The sequence below is a fragment of the Patagioenas fasciata genome, chromosome 6, assembly GCF_037038585.1.
Source record: "Patagioenas fasciata isolate bPatFas1 chromosome 6, bPatFas1.hap1, whole genome shotgun sequence".
In the NCBI taxonomy this organism is placed as follows: domain Eukaryota; kingdom Metazoa; phylum Chordata; class Aves; order Columbiformes; family Columbidae; genus Patagioenas; species Patagioenas fasciata.
In genome coordinates, this window is record NC_092525.1 from 15989841 (window position 1) to 16008721 (window position 18881).

Genomic DNA, 18881 nt, shown 5'->3' on the forward strand with positions numbered 1-18881 from the left:
ACAGTACCTGCTTCCTCCTGTTAGGGCAGGATGTTGCCCTTCATTTGTTGTGAAGTTACTTGCTACAATTTTCACCTTTTTTTTTGTTTCCTCTTGAATCCTGTTGTAGATTTCAAGGCAGTATTTTTTTGTTCTTTTGCTTAGCTTCTTGACTTGCAGTCTTCAAGAGGTGTTTGTACATAAATCCTGGTTCTTCCCTTTGCTATGGTTCCTACTGTGGTGAGTGGTGACTTAAAGTACAGACAGTGTGAAATTTGAGAGGCTTTAGTCCACTTTCTATCACAAAAAAAAATCCTGCTGATACTGCTGTATTACACTAATTATCCATTTTATGTCACCCTTCTGTATCTTTGTTTTGGTTGGTTGGGCAGAGTTGGTTGGTTCTTCTCATCCTCGGACCTTCCAGTCCATTCCTCATTAGAAGTGTTCCAGGTATCTCCATCCCAGTAATGACCTGGGAGCAGGATCTGTTAAACCCGGTGCTGCAGGTCCTTTGGTTGGCACCTGCTTCCCCTCAAATACAGCCTGGACTTGCCCCTCCAGCACCTCTGGCAGCTTTTGCAGTTGCTGTTTGTGCTGCCCTTTATGCCCTTGTGCAATAGTCTTCTGGCTGCCCCACTTCAAGTGCCATGATAACACTGATTACAGGTTTGATTTTGCTTAACAAGATTTTTATTACAGAACGCAATTAAATGCCTGTGTACCTAGTAACCAAGAATAGCATACAAGTCAATAATTTGCAAATTGGGCGCTTCCCACTTCAGTTTTCCCCATCGGCTTTTCCCCCTAAGCTTTAGTGAAATAACTGTAATGGATGCCATTTAATTGGTGCCAGTATACACAACTGATTTAATAGCCTCATTTCCCAAAACTAGCAAATAGTCTTAGAAGGGAAGTCAACAGTTCAGGGTAGCGCCTGTTAAAACAAACAAGCTTTTAAATTTAGTTTCCTGAGATGTTTTATGACTGATTTTAATGTTTCTCTCCACAATACTTACAGGAAAGATATAATTTAGACCGGATTTCTTATTATGATGACTCTTTCAAAAGCGAGAGGACAGGGCAGGGGGAGAAAACGGGTGATGATTTGGAATGAGCTAATAAACTGAGTTACCAGCTGATCTCTACCTTTGTTTCTTCATACAAGAAATTTGGCTTGATATTAAGGGTTTATTGTGTCACAAAAAAAATACGTCGAGGATCCTCCCAATTCTGTTATTTTTTAGTGCAATGTCATTTAGGGAAATGTTAATTTCCCTAACTATTAAGTAAGATATACAAGCATTACAAGTGAGTGAAAGCTTTTTATACCAGATCATGAAGAGAAGCCAGGAACTGGTCACTAAGGTCGTGATGATTTGAGAAGCAGAGAAAGCCTTAGTGATGTATAATAGATTAGGGAAACCAATATTTGATGTTGAAACACCAACAGAATAACCAGTGTAGAAATCTTCAGTGTTGAATTCTGCTTCTGCTCAGTATTTTAAGAATAAAACTCATCTGAATTTCGGAAATCCCAATGCTAATTTTGCTGATTTCACCTGAGAACACACTTTATTAATTCGCATCTGTAATTCTGAAATGAGAACTTAATTATACTGTGTGGAGTTTCCTGTTTTGCAGGTATGTGATCACTGTGTGATTGTGGCTCTAGCAGTCTTCACTGAAAGTCTTAAAAAAGCCAATTCTATACTTGCATGAAAACACAGCTACCTGAGCAATCCAAGAATCAAGCAAGGACGCTGAGCAAAGGAGTAGTGTATTAAACGCAAGACAGTGAATTTGATCATGGAATATTTTCAGGAGGAAGCATTATGGTAGAAGATTGTGTCATCTTTATTCATCAAAATATACATGAGATTCTTGTTCTTAACCATGTTCATTGTTATAGTGGTCAGCATTTCTTATTACTTCAGGTATGCTTCTCTGAAACAGCACTAGACTTGGCAGGCATAGAAAAAGCTATTTGGTCATGATGTGCAAGCCACTATTTGTCTTATGACTAAGGTTTGAAAAATGGCAAATGGTAGTCGCTTTGTTTCCAGCTTCCCAGTTTTGACATAGAACTGTTAACAGTATGTTATTGATCCGTTAACACTTCCTTTTGTTCTTCGGTCTGTAGTGACCAGCTGTCTATCATCAGGAAGTTTTGGAGTCGATGCAGAAAAATTCCAGAGTGCAATCACAGCCATGGCACAACTGACTGCATCATCCCCCTCTCTCCTACAGAAAACCAACTTCAGTAGTTTCCAAAGCATCCCGTAGTCTGCGTACAATTGTTTTTGAAACAACTGTAGTTAAGGCTTTTCTGCAAAGTACAGGAAATCCTCTACAACTCTATCTTAATAGCAGCATGGCCAAAATAGGTATCTTGCCGTGGATTTTCCTAGTGTCCAGTGATGGGAACTTTACGCAATAGCTAAAGTGATTTAGGTCACTCCTGTAGTAAGTTTCTTTCCGTCCCCTCAGACTATTGTCCTGTCTCCCCTACATGGAGCATCCTTCTGTCCATCCTTCTGCAGTGGCTGACTGTCTCTAAGTTTATATTTCTGCAAGGGCACCTAATGAATTGTTGCAGTGAAGCAATAATAAGCAGTAGCTTTGTACCTTTTAAGAGTTGTGGAATAGTTTTTTGTCCAGTTTTAATTAAGAGAAAACATGCAATGAATTTTTGTGTGAATTGTTGGTGATATCGAGCAGACAGTTTTTGTAGTTCTTTGTGTTTGTCAGTATATTTAAGATAAATTTCTTCAGCAACATCACTATCTTCAGCCTAGGAGACAGGAGTGACTTGTACACAGGCTTTTCTGAACACTTGCTGCCCTGCCAAACTGCTGAAAAGACTGAAGAGGTGTGAGTGTTCAGTACTAGCCCCCAGCAAGTTTTGAAAATGGGTCAGTGTATAGGCAGTTAATTTCTGGAAGAAAAAAGTACAGCAATCTAGCTGGCAGTCTGCTATAAGAGTACAGTTTATCTCCTTTCCCACTTGTCACTTGAAGCTCAGTTCTGTCATCCTCCGGTTTCCTGGACTGCATTTGTAGGTTTATTGGTTGGTTGTTTTAGGGAACTTCTCTTGTACACAATCTTCTTTCAACTCAGCTTCTAAAACAGAAATTGCTATTCCCAATTACTTGCTGAAATTTTCTTAGAGTAATATATCAAAATCTGAATGTAAAAATTTACAGACCACACTAGTAAATATCCTCTGGCATGCTTTTTTTCAAAGGCTTGAATAAAAGTCAGGTGTGTATTACAGGTGGAACCATTACAAAGATTTGTGAGTACAGCACCGAAGTGATAAATACTGTCACACCCCCCTCTGGTGGAGAAGCAGCAGAGCACACAGGTACCCAGCCAATTCTGAAATCTGGTGTGCAGTTAAACCACATCTAAGTTGGGAACCACTTTCTGCAGGTTATTATGATGCTGAATTATCTGATTCGGGCCCTGCTCAGCAGCCGCTCCTGTGCTGTACAATTCTGGCCCTGCACAAGAATGAGTAGAGGAGAAAGGGAGTTGCTTCATTTTTAAATGCATATAAATAGCAATTAATTGGCATAAACAGAAGGTAGTTAGGCAGAACTACATATTTTTTAGGCCAAACCAGAATCAGAAAGTCCTTCACTTCTAGTCAGATACCAGAATTTGTCAGACATCTCAATTACAAGCATCCTTAATTTGTCAAACCAGAATAACAACAGAGGAAAAAAGCAAAGAGATAGACAACTAAAACATTTTGTCTTTAAGATATTTTTTGAAGGACCAGTGGTTGAATTTTAACTGGAATCTTTAAAGGCCAATTCCATAATACATCGCTGCAGTCCTTTATCAATTATTTTAACTATGCTGCTCCTAAACACATTTCTCTCTTCAATGAATTTCTCAAAGATGTAGATGCCACCACCAACCCCAAAATAAAGTACTTTGCCTGCCAAATACACACGGCCATTTTTATCCAAGAGCTGAGCTAGTGTATCATGCAAAGCACTGTAGTAGTCGGGATTATAGATGGTCTCAGACGTGAGGATTATATCATACTTTGAAACAGGTTTGCTGCTTAACAGGAGCTTGCTGACTGCAGACCACTCCCCAGAAAAAAATCTGCATTTGTTGAGTGCATCAGGTAAGAGTCCTTCTGCTTTTTTGGGCTTCTTTGAAGGAGGTTTGCTTGTTTTTCTGTTGACTCCACTGCCTGCATTTATACAGTTAGCCACTGCACTGGGTAAGGTTATTTCATCAATCACTGTGCTGTTGTAGTCCTGAAAATGGACTTTTTCAGCTTTACCCTTTAAGGCAACTATTCCCAGCAGTCCAGCCCCACAGCCAAGATCCAATACAGCCTTGTCGGTAAACTCTATTTCGGCCTCGGAGAAGTAATTGATGAGATCAAAGGTGCATTCCCAGATTTTCAGTCCTCCCTCGTAGACTCCAGGGATGAGATCACAGTGAGAAGAGACACTTTTAGAGATGATGCCTTCCTCATCGGTGCCATCCAAACACCTAATGTCCACTGCACTTCTGTAGTACAGGTCCGATGCTGTTTTCATGACTTTATTTTCCAATACTTTGTCAAGATCTTCAGGAATCTTGTGCTCCTTGGCAGCTTTAAAGCAGAACTTTGGTGTCTCATCTCGGTGTTTATCAGTACCTGGCCTTGGGCTGGAATCTGCGACAGTCTCAGCAGTCTTCTTTCTCTTCTTTGTGCATTCCTGCTTGTGTTTTGGTGAGCACAGCTTTAAGTCCATCTTATCCTGAGTGTCAGGTTCATTGTTCTCATTTCCATCAATAACAAAATTAAATCGAAAATCCATTTTCGGAAGTAACAGTTAAAAAAAAAAAAAAAAAAGCTTAATTTACTACAGCCAGAAACACTCATCTAAGAGTGACACTGATGCAAAGATTTTTTTTTTTCCCTCAATTTTTTTTTTTTTTTGTAGAGGCTGTTTTTATGTAGTTATCGCTATGGGGAAGAGCGCTTTGCAGGTAGAGTATCAGATGTTTTGCCAGTGAATCAGGTGAATTACTTCTGGAAATAAAGAGTTTTATGTATCATTAAACTGCAGAATATTAGCGCAAACAATATAAGTGTAGCATCCTGATTTTCATTTTTAAAAAAAGAATCCTCTAAACATTTAAATTTCTGAAAAGAGAGTAACAAGTACCCACGTACCGTAGGTACAACTCGGGTAAATTAAGGAAGCCGCTTATTCTGGTAAAACTCACGTTTCAAGCGACGCAAAACCGACACGCAGGGAGGCTGTTCAGGCCCGGCTTCTCTTCCCTGCACCCCCACGGGAGCATGCGGGCCAGACAAGGGGACGCGGCCCGGTTTGCCCCGATTCCCCCTCCCGTGCCGGTCCCCGTACCGATCGCTCTCCGCCTCTTCCACGTGTAGCGATCGTCCCTTCCGCTTCGTAAAGCGCACGCGTAAAGGAGCCGCGGAGGCTGCTGGGATAGCGAAGTTAACTTTTCCCGCCGTTGCCCGTCCCTGAGGTGAGCGGAGCCGGCGCTATGTCCCAGACGGACCCCGAGCTGCTCCTGCAGGAGCTGGGAGGCTGACACTGGGACCTCTGCCGCCGGGAGCTGCCCGCCGTCCTGGCCCGACTCCTCATATCCTTCCCGCGGCGGAGGGGGGGCGGCTTGGCTGCTAGGCGGCTGTGGGGAGCCACCCCGAAATGGTTTGGGGGGGTGCAGAGGTGTTCAGGCTTCAGCATTGCACGGTTCAAGCAAATAAATCTGTGGGAGGGAAAGCGATGCAGCGTCTTTAGGGAGCTGACACAGTACAGAAAAGCTGGTCGGCAGGTATTTTCACTAAAAAAAGAGTACAGCCCTTCACAGAAACAAAAGATTCACAGTAGAATGTAGCGTGTGGTTCATTTAGCACCATAGATAATACCCCCAGAAAACCCCAAGACTTACCCTCCCAAGGCACTGCAGAACTACCTGTGCTGATGGTGTGGGTACTCGGGTGTATCTGCCTGTGACCAAGAAGTGCCTCTTTTTCCTATGGATTGTTGTGTCGTACTGGCATTATCAATTATACACTAGTTACAGCTACAACTACTTATGCTTTAACTAGTGACTTTCAGACCCACCATGAGGGGGTTGAAGAGAAAACCCCGGACACGGGGTTGTGGGAGCAGCCGTGACCAGAACAGCAGAACACGGGATGGGCAGCAACGAGTTCTGCACAAATATGCAATTGCAGACAGTAAAATGCAAAATGCTCTGCTGTGCTCTCTGAAACACAAGTGAAGCATCTAAGCATGATCTGTGCCACATTCATTCTTCAACACTCAGACACTGGCTTAGCAGGAGCTTCACAAATGGTTTCCCCTTGCTTAAGAGTTTAAATGCCAAAAGATCCCAATAAAAAACATAATGCTTGTTTACATCTAGAATTGTCTACAGTATACATACTCCTATGCATATTTCAGAGCACTGTAACACTGCTCTGTTTATTAGCATGTAATATATACCACTAAAACTGTTTCAACCAACTGACTAGACAAAGTTTTCCTCTGGAATTTAACACACATGCAAACCTCCAAACCAAAGCCCAGCTCTACTCAGCCACAGCTCTTCCTGGTCAGCTGCAGCTTGATGGTTGCTCAGATTCCCAGTGGCATTGCCCCAGCCACCTGGTTCTGAACCGCACGCGCTCCCAGCGCCAGACACAGCCCTGAAAATGTCAGCGGCACGAACTCCAGCTCACCGCAAAGGACGAGAGACAGTGGGTGTGGGTCCAGTTACTGCTGCCATCCTGAATTTCAGGTCCTACATCCAACTTTCCATGTGCACCCAGACTCCTGGAGCTGGTGTTGGACCTTCTCTGCTCTGACAGAAATCCAAGTAAACTAAAAGGAAGGTCTGTCTTCCATCTTCCTTCCTTTCTTACGGTCACAAGCCACAAAGCTGAACTTGCCAACGAAGCTGTCTCAACAAAACTGAAAAGAAGCATCTTTAGAACAAAGCACATACCTGGACTTCACCATGTTCTTAGAAGGTAACAGAATGGGTGTTGATTCTGCCTGACACACAGATTTACTTTTGATGACTGCATGTACAGATACACAATTTTATGTACATAAATGTACCTGAATTATTAATTTTTCTTTTGCAAATTCTCATACAGCATCTGGCAAAATTTATTGCTAGGAATATTGGGTACACCACAGTACCTAAGATCAAGCACTAAGATAACATCAGGATCTTTCCATATAAAGATTTCCATGGCGGGGAAAAAAAAGTTATAAAAGCACGAATTTCTAAAAGACTTTAATAGAGGACCTGTAACTGAAGACTGAGAACAGTACATTAATTACTGCAAAATTTCTAACTACATAAGCTCAGAAAAAAATATCATCAGTACTTTTAAAATAGAGGTAGTTGGTAACAATGACACAGGTTTTAACAAAGACACACCAGGCAACTATTTTTTTCACAGTACACTTAACAGAAAAAGTGATTTTGTGTAAAAAAAAAAATAACGTTGAGACTCCCTTTCTACAAATACAGTATTATTAAAAAAAACGTAAAGAATGGAAGAATACTCTTAGGTAGTTTTTAGTTTGTGCACTTACCTCTTTTTTAACCTACAACCTTAGAAGATCTTTACAGATCACTTAGGCTCTACTGACATGAGCAGGTTGGATGAAACTGACCAGCTGGCTTTGAAACAACTTTAGACCATCCTTAAGCATAAGTACAGACATTATCACAGACTTCCTCCCCCTCACAAGTACCTTTTACTGTATATAACAGTCCAACTGGAAGACCATTCGGTCTCAGCCAGGGTGTGTGGAATGTAAATTAGGAGGCAATTTTAGGGCTCCTGTGAATACAAAGAGGACTTCATCCTTCAGAGAACAAATATTTTCCAGAGCTAGCTTTATTCTCAACTACACCATAATCAAGTGTTGGCAATTATTGTCTTAAAATCTATGAAAGCAGGATTTCAACCTAGCAAAAACTTGAGGATCATCTCTATATTCAGTTACAAGTCACTGTCCTATAGAGCCTAACGGACTCATAAATAAATGAAGACATTTATATATTTAATGGAACCATAATTTTTGTTTCACTGGTATCAACTACTATCAGAAGAAAAAGCTTGTTTCTTGGTATGTAAAAGCGATGGCAAATGTGAACAGGAAGAATTAAATACGCAAGTGTGTGGCATTAAGTGCGTGGCTTAAGTAGCATTTTGTTTGGGGTTTTTTCTTCATATTCTTTTAAAGTGCTTTGTATGATCCACCATCAAAACATGCTTGTGTAAAGACAGAGGCTAGCAGGGTTGATACCACAGGAATACAAAAAATAAGCATGCACACTATTACTTTGACTCGAATATTTAAGAAAAAAAAAAAACGCAAAGGCCCATATATTTAAATACAGGTTAGAAATGTTTCTATATCTCTCATATACAATCAAAGAACATGTTACACTCAGATTATTAGAACCAGCTGGTTCTGATACAGTTTACGAAGTGACAAGGCCCACAGTAAAGCTATTGCTTTACTATCATAATGTAAACACACCTCAACCAAGAATATGCTAACAGTTTCAGAGATGAGATGACTTAAATCAGTAAAACTAAAGCAACTGGGCACATCAACCTTTTGCCTCTACGAGGTTCAGCTCACAAGCTCAGGCTGTACATTTATTCTTTGAAGGACATCTTCTGGCATACAAAATACAGGATTGACGGCTTTAATTTGTTCTTCTCCTAATAAAGATAGTCCAGCAATTCCAAATAAAGTGTGAAATGGATCCACCTGGGAGAAGAAAGAAAGTTTGTGTCTGTTTCCAAAAGTCAATCAGCTTTTCATTGGTATGGAACAAAGCTTTTCTTTGCCAGCAAGAGAACTGCAAGTCTCCAGTGCAACTGAACCAACTCTCACTTGTGCTGACACACATTGACAGGCAAGACAATTTCCACAGCATGCATTTACAATACTATGAGTTTCTCAGAGATGCTTGTTGACTGACTGTTGCTAGGATGATTTTCAACTCTGAATTTGGCAGGAAGCACTCGTGTTTCTATTAGCATGCAATAGGTTAGCAGAAGTAAAGGCACTAAAAATTTTGACAGTAAATTTGATCAAGTACCACTTTCATAAATTCCCCACTTGCTCTTCTGCAACGTTATAATGCTCTTTAGTGGTCTCTGAATACAGAGCTGTGCTGTAAAATGTTGACTGGGGAGCAGCAACATACTGTGCTAGAAAACTGGACTCTAGCTTGCATCTCATTTTACAAAACAAATCAAACTGCCCCAAACTCCACACATACAAAAAAACCCCACCACCGAACACAGTATTTTTACAGAGATCTTCAAACTGGTCTTGTGAGAAACAATTTGTGTGGTATGTGTTAAGAGAAGCAAACCAGAATTTGTAAGGAATGGCAAATGACTTCAGTGGGGGATCCTACAGTGCAACTGCAATATAAAATATATGCTCCCTAAGAAAGCCTTCCAAAGCAACTCTGCCGTGTCCTTTCCTTCAAAGTAAACTGCAGGCTCTGCAAAACGCTTACATCTGGATCACAAGTTGAGTTACACTCAAATGAGAAAGCTTTTTCAGTTGAAATTTTCAATTAAGTATATTTTATCGAGTAAAGGATTATTTACCATATCTCCTGGTCTGTCCGCAAATCCTCCAGTCTCCTCATCCTGGCAAGCCAAAATGAAGCAGCGCAGTTTCTCTCTGTCAATCCAGTGTAACCTACCGATCATCTTCAAAGATGCTAGCACCCACCATGAGTAACACACATCAGGTAACTGGCAAGCAGAGAAGCAGATTATTATTTGATTTTGTTTTGAACAGGATGTTGCAAAGTTTACTGGTGATTCTGGAAATTATGACGTGTGCTGTCATAACACTACTGCAGAAAAACACCACTTAAAGAGTTTATCTGGGGTAACAGTCCCTGCATGCAGTCCCTTTTCAGAGGACTTCCCTTTTTCAGGAGAGGAAAGTCTCTTTTCCAAACCCCTTCAAGAAACAAAGCCACAAGAATGTGATTTTGGAACAGCCTTCACACTCTGTGGGAGAGGTTAAAAAAAAAAAATCACAGTGCCTTTTTCAGCAGTAAGTACAAAGAACTTCATATGTACTAGTGATTTCTGTACGAATCCTGCAGCAGAGATTATTCTCACTGTCACCAAATATTTAAGCCCTGATTCAACAGGATGCTGGTTCAAGCGGTCGCCAGGACCTTCAGCATGTGTGATTTCCTATGCTGAGGGCTCAAACTAAGTGTAGCCAAGGACTGCATGATAAGTGTTAGTGACAAAACGAAGAGTCAAAATGAAGGCCTGACTGCCTTGAAAAGTTTACTTTTTCATAAAAGTCATGACATTTTTCAGAACTACTTCAGCATTAGAAAAATAATCTCTGTTGAGGTTTGAACGAAAAAATAGAAGACATTTCATACCTTCTCTGGTCGCCCGTTGAGACCTCCAGAAGGCAACTGACGTTCACAAAGCCACCAACCCAGCAAGTCAACATTTATTTGATGCAACTGGTCTGTTATAGCCAGAAATCCTGTGCAACAATAGATCTAAAATTACAGACATAAATTTTTTGTGTATTTAAAAACTAAGTATAGTTTAGCAGACTGAATGCAGGAAGATCTCAAAGTAGGAATACAGTCATGCGAACACAAAACAAAATAAGCACATATTTCAGCTTTTAGTTTCAAATGAGTTTTAGTTTTCCATTAGATAATATGTTATTGTTACAGTTGCTTTTGCATAAAAGTACCAGTTACACCATGTAATTATGAAAAGGAAGGTTTTATTAATATAAGACACTAATGCAAGGTTTGGAAAAAGATACTGAATATGGCCTTTATGAAAATTCTGCACCCAGCTATGGTTAGTTCTGTATGTGCCTCTTGCCCCACGGCTTGTGGAGAGCAAACCACAGACCAAATGAGTTCTCTAGGAGAAACAGTTTAACCCTGACCATTACTATCCCAGCAATCCCACATACATCTGGTCAGCTCAGGCTTACTTTCCATGTGGCATGTAATACATGTGCACTGATTCATGCCTGTTCATTTTTTCCTAGTAAGTAACATTTACAGAGCACATTCCAGTCACGTTCCATGTGGTCACTAAGAAAACAGCTGAGCACAAACTGCAAGAAACCACAATATCAACTAAAGCCGTCTCCTAATTGCCTTTTCCTAATAATCTGTCCTAGATTACTACAAAATAAATGTGATATTCCCAGATAACTTTTGAACTATGGTGCAGGCAAAGGAGTTGCCCTTAACAGGCATTTTAAGGAGTATGTGAATATGCACAGCAGATCTAATTCTCCCAGAAAACACCAGTTGCAGAGTGGGTTCAGCTACTTAATCTGATTTCTTTAAACGCTAGAACATGATCCAGCCATTTAGACCGTACAGGCAATGCTACTGTATATAAAACTCATAAGGAAAAGGTACATAGACCAGGTTTAATGTTTTTTCCTCATTTAGAGAAAAGAAGGTGGGGGAACCCAACACTTTTTCTCAACAAAATACCTCTAGTATTTGAATGTGCTGAGGTGAATCCTGCCTATGGCACTGATCACCATAGTTACGCAAAATTAACAAGTGATTGCAACAACAGTAAAATATTTTAATAAAAGCTGACTTCTACTTATAAATTCAGGTTAAGTGCAATAGCCCCTTTCATGAAAAAAAGAAAAAAAAAAAAAGGAAAGGTATTTGTTATGCGAATTTTCTGCTGGAAGAAGTCAGTGAGATTCTCTTCCTTGTGAGATCTCTAAATTTCTTTCAATGATACTACTGCATTCTCTTCTCAACTGGATTATACTGAGTATTTTTTTGGAATTCACTGTCACTAGTCAAGCACTCTTTAGTGCCTATAACAAAACATGATAAATGTTCCCATGCCCGAGTTTGAAAAACTCACCTGTCCTGCATGTGATTCGGAACCTGGTCGGCAACCAAACCCTCCGTCCAGGTTCATACAGGACAACACGAATTCTACCGCTTTCTCCACATCAACAGCATCCAGCCTTCCCTGCAAGTCAGAAAAGCGTCTAATGCACTCCATATTCTACCACACTCATTAACTACAGAAACATCAGCAGTACCAAAAAGAAAACTCTGTACTTTTGTAAGTGACGCTTTAAGACTTACCAGAAGTGCAAGCGTTGCAGCAGCACAGAAGGAGAACCTTGTATCTATTTCTCCTAGAACATGAGGGGCAGGGAAAGAAATAAGTGTATTTTTATTAACAACAAAAAAATAGAAAATATGGAACAAAATGTTAAAATACTAGGTTTTGCATTGAAAAGCAACAAATATCAGCCAAAAATTGTCCCCATACTGTCTCCTCTTCCAGCCCATGAATTATTTCCTCAGTAACTTAGAAAGCATACATTACAACTCAAGTGATCTGTATGTTTACTGCACATAAGAGCACACAACTCCTTTAGTGTGTAGTCAGATATATATTCAAATCAATTCGAATAGTGGTAATTTACAAATAACTACATAATTTGATTTTATCTGTAATGCTCTACTGGGTAATTGCAGAGCAGTGGACTCAAAAATACTCTGACACACGTTTTGATCTGCCTTAAATCTGGGCAGAAGTAGAAGCCATTTTAATTTTAGAGGACAGCTGATGAAAGTTGCAAGTTTTCTTCCGCATACTTATAGCTGGACACTAAGCCAAAACCACTACACCTACAGGGGGACGATTGATTGGTAAGGCCATACCAATATAACTCTCCTAGCACAAACTGCAAGCAATTAATACTTGAAGTCAAAATTCAGAATTGAACACAGCCGCAAATATTCATTTTTTGGATCAAACCGATGCAAGACTTTTCTTCTTAAGAAATCCACAAGCTGAAACAGGTAAAACAAATGTGCTGTTCTGTACTACACCAGCTATATGCTCCTTCAGTTGCACTGTAAGTGCCTGTCAGAAATAACATAAACCCAATGTGCATTCAGTATGCTTGTTTTGATACTTTAACAAAAAGAATGCAGCAAACTACAAACCATTTTACCAGAGCATAACAGTTCCCTTTAGCAGTACGCATATACTGCTCTCATCTTGATTGCTGAATTTTACCAAAACAATAACACGAGTGATTTATTAAAATTTAAGTGTTCCATGGGGACAAGTATTTTTAGACTGACTAAAGATTTATGCTAGAGCTTAAAAATACCATCTTTCTCTGTAAAGAATTTATGTGCAGAAACAAAATCAGTATTAACAGGAATTCATGCATACAAAACCAGTCTCTCTCACTCCCATATAGGGAAAGAACCTTTTGCAGCTGATATGAAGATCATAACTGACTGCCATTAAATACCAAGCATAAAACATTCCTTATGGAACAGCATATCTAGTATATAAAGTACTGACAGGTTACAAATGCCCCACAGTTTTCTTCTTTAAGAGCTGGACAATTTATCTTTAATGAAAGAATGGAACTGACATTTAGAATATTTATCAAAGGAAAGAAATACAACTCTGTCCTTCACAAAATCTCTTTTTCATAGCTTAGAAAATAAAAGTGTTCGCATACAACATTACAAGCAAAAAGACCATCCACGGAAACTTAAGTTCACAGACTTACACATGTCAACCTAGTCACTAAATTTTAGGATCTAAAAATTACCCCATTCGTCTCCAGCAAATGATCCATCTTCTTTTTGCAAGTTCTGTATATATTCAACAATTTTATTTACATCAACAATATGAAGACTATCATATAAGATAAGGATCTGAAAAAAAAAAAAGGCATAGTTACAAAAGCAGGTAAAAATTTTAAAAAATTATCTCTTAAAAAAATAAAAAAAATCCTGTATATATAAAAGACTTTATTTAATTGACTATTAATACTATTTGGTGAGGTTTATTCAAATAAAATTGCATTCACTGCAATTCAAATGAAAAACATAGGCAATTCAAGCTGAACTCTTCCATGTTTTGTTACTTTCCAACTTCTATCTATCCTTTCAAAAGCATAATCAGGTTTATTTGTTTTTCTGTTAGCATTATGTAGAAGAGAGATTTGATTATGGTTAATTTTGTAATGGGATAGTGAGATCCTAGACTTGCAAATTTGTAGTTTGTGCACTGCTGCTACTTGGACACGTGCAAGTGTCAGTTAAGCAGCTGGTCACTAATACCACTTGCAGTCCAGGCTTGTCAGCAATGATTAGTTTCAAATTATAAGTTTTTTTGGTTTTTTTTACATTCAATTTTTAAATATGATGAGTAGAACCAAATGGCAATAATTAAAGAAAAAGTATGAACAATATGATTAGAAACAAACTGCACAGTCAATATGTTGTGGAAGAAAAATAAAGGTCATAGTAGGGGACACACAGTTTTCTGAGCTAGCGCTGATCTGAACCAGCAAAGCCCTGCGACACAATGTCATGTGCAAACAACAGTCCTGTGCCTGAGCCCAGCTGGCTTCTGCTTTTACTCATAACTTGCATAATCTGTAAAGAGAGTAATTAAGAATTTATAAATAGCATAATAGAACAGTTGAAACTAAGCAATATTGTAGTGCCAATCCTGAAAAATACCAATAACCATGACTTAGCACCTAGAGTTAGCTGGAATCTTTCAGCTGTTGGATAAAATTTATCTGTGCAGCTCCACAGAAAATATAAAATCATAGCATGCTCCTTTTAAAAGCAAATCTGAACAAATTACTATTAGCTGTGATCAAAGGCAGATGTGACTTGACCCTTTAAACATCCTGGGTATGCAGATGGGACTAACAGTGTTTGTCCACCCAGAACACGCCTGCTCAGTAAGACACGCCAGTTGAGGTCACCACAAAAACTGTAGTCAGCACTTGCTGACACCCTTCAACTTCGCACATTTACAGCTACATTCAGTCAAAGTGAAAACATCTCGTAGGAACATCAAGAATTTAAGAACTAACGTCTCTAATATGCAAAATTAAACAATCCTAATTTTACCCCTTTCTCCTTACACTGGATTGGAGATTGTGAAGAGTTTGATTGCACATTTTGGAAAAGCTCAAATATAAAAGCCTAAAGAAACTTTCTAGTTTCCTGATTCTCAGAGTACCCACGGGTAATTCTAGAAGCTAACATGGTGATAAATATCAATTTCAGAGCAGATAACACAAGCCAACGCTCCTCAGTGACGCAAGGAAACCGTTTTCTTCTGCCCTACCTAAGGGTTTCAAAGCCCGCACACTTTCTTTCTAAAACAGGATGCCATCTCATTATTTGCAACACCATTGCAATATTTGTTACATAAGTTTCAAATAGAAATATATTAGACAAGCAATCAACCAATTGTTCAGAACTATCTGAGCCTTTTCAGTATTTTTTGTCCACAACGGTTTGCATGAGAAGAACAAAACAAAACAAATACACAAGAAGTAGTCAGAAATTAAATCTAAAATGCAGACAGTTATGGAGAAAAAAGTAAAATAGAGAGTTACTTTTTCTCAGGGGAAGGGCACGCACCAAACAAATATAGAAAATGCTCAACAGATTTGTATAATTCTAAAAGTATACATAAAAAAAAGGAGATTTGAGGAACATAATATGAAGCGAGCACTACAATGTTTCTTTTGTACACTACTAAAGTGTAAACACACAATGCATAATTAAACGTATTACATATACAGCTTATAGAAATATCACATAATTATGGTTATAATATATATAAAAATATATACATTAAAAAATAAAATCCCAAACTTTACTCATGTTCTGTTTATACATATCTTCCCCCTTAATGTACAGTAAGAATTTATAAAATGCAAAATTAACTACAAAAACCTCCAGTAAAATCTATAGCTAAGAAGTATTTCAAGATGACTTTTACAAAATTCATCAAGAATGCAGTCAGCGTTATACAGTCAATAAAAGCACAATGTTCTCGAATCTGACAATTTTTTAGAAAACGGTACAGCTAAATCCTAAAGTTTTGTGCATTCGATTTTTTTAATAACATACTGAAATATTTTTTGCCATTGGCATCCAACAGCACCTGGGTTGTAAACCTGCAATCATCAAAATAATTAATGAAAAATTGTGTTGTTTTTCTAAAATGACGCAGTCACATTTACCTGGACAGCGCTGAGGGTGTACAGAAGATGGGGATCGTGACCTATGCTGGGACTTATTCCACCACATTCGTGTTGACACGATTTGATGAATTCCAGAATTTCTTCTTTGTTCATCCGGTGCAGCTGCCCCATGAGATCCATTGCTGTCAGACCCCAGTAAATTCCGCTCATCCGCAGATACTCCGACATGCAGTATTCCTAAGCAGTGCATTATTTTAGCTCTTATTCAGATAAGCACATTATCAACACAGAGCAATGAAAATTCAGCAGTTAACGAAGTTCCTACCAAGTCAACCATCTTCCATCCCATTAATGGCTGACTATGCATCAGCTGCTCACAGGTCTTCTGTACATCGTGTGTGTGTGCATACACACATATACACACATGCTACATTCCCTTCCTTCCCTCTATTTTCTAGCTCAAAGTATCAAGCCCAGTGTCAAATTAAGCACACACAAGTAGTTCGGCAGCAGTTCACTTCAGATCAGTTATTATCTTGGTATCCAAACTACCACTCCAACTAGTCCCCAAAATAAGAAGTCCAACGTTTAATGAAACTTACTTCCAAGCACCAAAACTGCCACAATCTAAAGTTGCACTACAAAGTAAAAATCTGTGCGGAATTCTCTTACACTGGTCACATCATCTGCGCTACCCGCACACGTTACTTTCCACATTTGGTACTTTTTAAACACAAGAACAACAACAATAAGCGATAGTACTTGGAGTTACTTTGTGGCCAGCAAAGGTAACTGCAACTTCAGACATAAGCAGTTATCCGCATTTTTCACCTGTTGGAACTGGAATCTTATTGATGTGGGCTACATCGGATAACCTATGGCTATAAAACTGATGCTAGTTAAATATTAACCAAACCTAATGAGCACAAAGCTGTGCTGTGGTGAGATTCAGCTCTCGTCCCATGGAAAGAGCAACATGTAAATGCAGGTGCATTCCTTGTGTGTGTCAGCAGACAGAAAAGCAAAAACTAGTTAATTTCTCAGGTCTCAGAGTAATTCTAGAGCTAGAGTGATAATCTTCAGAGTTACACTCAGGTAATACATGCCAGAACTCATCACAGACCTGTGGAAATTAACAAAGGCATCTTTCTTTTATACTTTGGATTGTGGGGCAAGGAACAAGTAGCTTGTACTCATGCATCTAACCCTCAACTCCGGGCAAGTAAATAAGGGTTATTATAACTATTAATAAACCACAACGGAACTAAACAAACCGATACATACATAATCATCCTTCTTTGTTCCATACGAAGCTATATAGTCCGCATGTTTCTCTGACAGTAATGTGCCTGGGGCATCGGGTTTGATTATAACATCCTTTTGTGGTGTCCCCTGTAAAAAGTATCAAAATTGTCAATTGTGTTGTTGGTTCCAGAGGATTTAGCACCTGGTGCGGTTGAGCCAGCAGCGGTAATCAGGACAGGCACATTCTTCGCACAACAGAAACATTAGAAAAGGACACAAAACGCACCGATGAGCACTAATTTCGGCTCATTTTTCCCTCCTTTTGTTTTTTATTTTTATTTTTTTCCTGCAGTCAGGGATCTGAGGCATCCCCCCGCTTCTCTTTGGATACTGAGTTTGTCCCTGTTTCCTCAGCCCTGAGGAAATCCCTTTACTATGGCAATTGAAACCTGAGACTGTGGCAATACTGTCTTGAAAAAAAGCAATTTCCAGCTGGAAGGTACGGCCGAGTTGGCGTGCTGGACACCATCGGGCAGTTTTGCTTTTGATTTGGGCACTTAATTCCAGTCGCCCTCAGTTCGCATTTGATTCGCTTCACCAAAAAAAGATCCCTTTGTCAGGGGCCACATCACACGCTACCGCTTTCCAGTCTGGCTGGACCCTTCCCAGGGAAACAGACCACAACAGGATCTTTCAATAAAGCTACGAAAAGTCAACAATTCTGCAGAAATAAACTGAACCACGGGAGCAGGAGTCCCACACCGCGCCCGCCCGGCGGAGCCCGAGGCCCCGCAGGCCGGAGCTCCCACTCCGCTCTGGAGCTGGAACCGGATTGACAAGGGCCACCCGCGGTACCACCACCGCCACCGCCCCTCGGCCCCCCTGCTCGCAGCGCTGCCGGACCCGCGGGCCCGGCCAGGCCCTCCCGCCGGTACCCACCATGTTCGTCGTCTCTACCGGAAGGAGCGTTGTCCTGCAGGGCGGGGCGGGAAGCGGCGCACGGCAGGACCCCGTTATAGCTGCCCGCCCGCCGCCTGCGCCGGGGAAAGGTGAGAGTTCGGCGTGGTACCGTCCGCGGGGCCCGCTGTGCCGAGAGCTGCTGCTGCAGCTCGGCCGCTGGTCGGCTCACGGTTGCTTCCCCGCGCAGGCAAGCGCCGCGGCTCTCCCGGGGCGGGCGGCTCCGCTCCGCTCCCCGGGTCCCGCCGCAGCTGCGGGTGCTCCCGGAGCAGGCGCGGGGTAAAGCGGCCGGAAGTAGCCCCTCCTGTGCCCTGCCCTGCCCCGCTTCACAGCGAACACCACAGCGTTTAGATGTGGCTGCAGTTGTTACCTCCGTTCCATGGAAAACTAAATCCAGAATTCAGTCACAGATGGGGATCTCTGTCCTTTTGCTCATACAAACCCCTTTTGCCTCCTCATTGAAGCTGTCTCTGGGAAGGAATAACAGGTTTAAATATACCGGATTTGAAATAAACACCTTTCTTAAGGAAAAGCTACACACTTGAAGTGAATCATCCTAATTGAACGTTTACTTGCTGGAGTAGCAGTGCAAAAGGCCTCGTTCTCTCA

General features: G+C 40.4%; 2 protein-coding genes and 1 non-coding gene across 6 annotated transcripts; all 3 read right to left on the minus strand.

Moving 5' to 3' along the window:
* Positions 1–1812: 1812 nt before the first annotated feature.
* Positions 1813–7131, minus strand: LOC136103999 (histidine protein methyltransferase 1 homolog). 4 transcript variants are annotated; one of them, XM_071810036.1, is made up of 3 exons: positions 6716–7131; positions 5367–5736; positions 1813–5026 (listed from the first exon to the last, which is right to left on the minus strand). In XM_071810036.1, the coding sequence occupies exon 3, from the start codon at positions 4809–4811 to the stop codon at positions 3777–3779; it is 1035 nt and encodes a 344-aa protein (XP_071666137.1). In that variant the 5' UTR covers positions 4812–5026; positions 5367–5736; positions 6716–7131; the 3' UTR covers positions 1813–3776. The 4 variants fall into 4 exon arrangements, with proteins under 4 accessions (XP_071666137.1, XP_065698637.2, XP_065698636.2 ...); XM_065842565.2 differs by having other exon boundaries at positions 1813–5023; positions 5224–5736; XM_065842564.2 differs by having other exon boundaries at positions 5224–5736.
* Positions 7132–7873: 742 nt separating this feature from the next.
* On the minus strand, positions 7874–18335 carry RABGGTB (Rab geranylgeranyltransferase subunit beta). The gene is made up of 9 exons (XM_065842404.2): positions 18255–18335; positions 17355–17462; positions 16110–16307; positions 13662–13767; positions 12163–12215; positions 11933–12043; positions 10441–10566; positions 9635–9784; positions 7874–8777 (listed from the first exon to the last, which is right to left on the minus strand). The coding sequence occupies exons 1-9, from the start codon at positions 18255–18257 to the stop codon at positions 8637–8639; spliced, it is 996 nt and encodes a 331-aa protein (XP_065698476.1). The 5' UTR covers positions 18258–18335; the 3' UTR covers positions 7874–8636.
* On the minus strand, positions 17112–17194 carry LOC136104160 (small nucleolar RNA SNORD45). The gene has a single exon (XR_010651719.1). It is a non-coding gene; the product is annotated as a small nucleolar RNA SNORD45 (small nucleolar RNA).
* Positions 18336–18881: the final 546 nt, after the last annotated feature.

What these genes read in the sequence shown, in the direction of transcription:
- LOC136103999 (XM_071810036.1), bottom strand. Translation starts at nt 4,811, where the DNA reads ATGGATTTTCGATTTAATTTTGTTATTGATGGAAATGAGAACAATGAA.
- RABGGTB (XM_065842404.2), bottom strand. An exon ending in GAACAAAGAAGGATGATTAT is followed by an intron (nt 16,308 to 17,354) that starts GTATGTATCGGT and finishes TGCACTGCTTAG; the next exon opens with GAATACTGCATGTCGGAGTA. An exon ending in CTGCAACGCTTGCACTTCTG is followed by an intron (nt 12,044 to 12,162) that starts GTAAGTCTTAAA and finishes TCTGACTTGCAG; the next exon opens with GGAAGGCTGGATGCTGTTGA.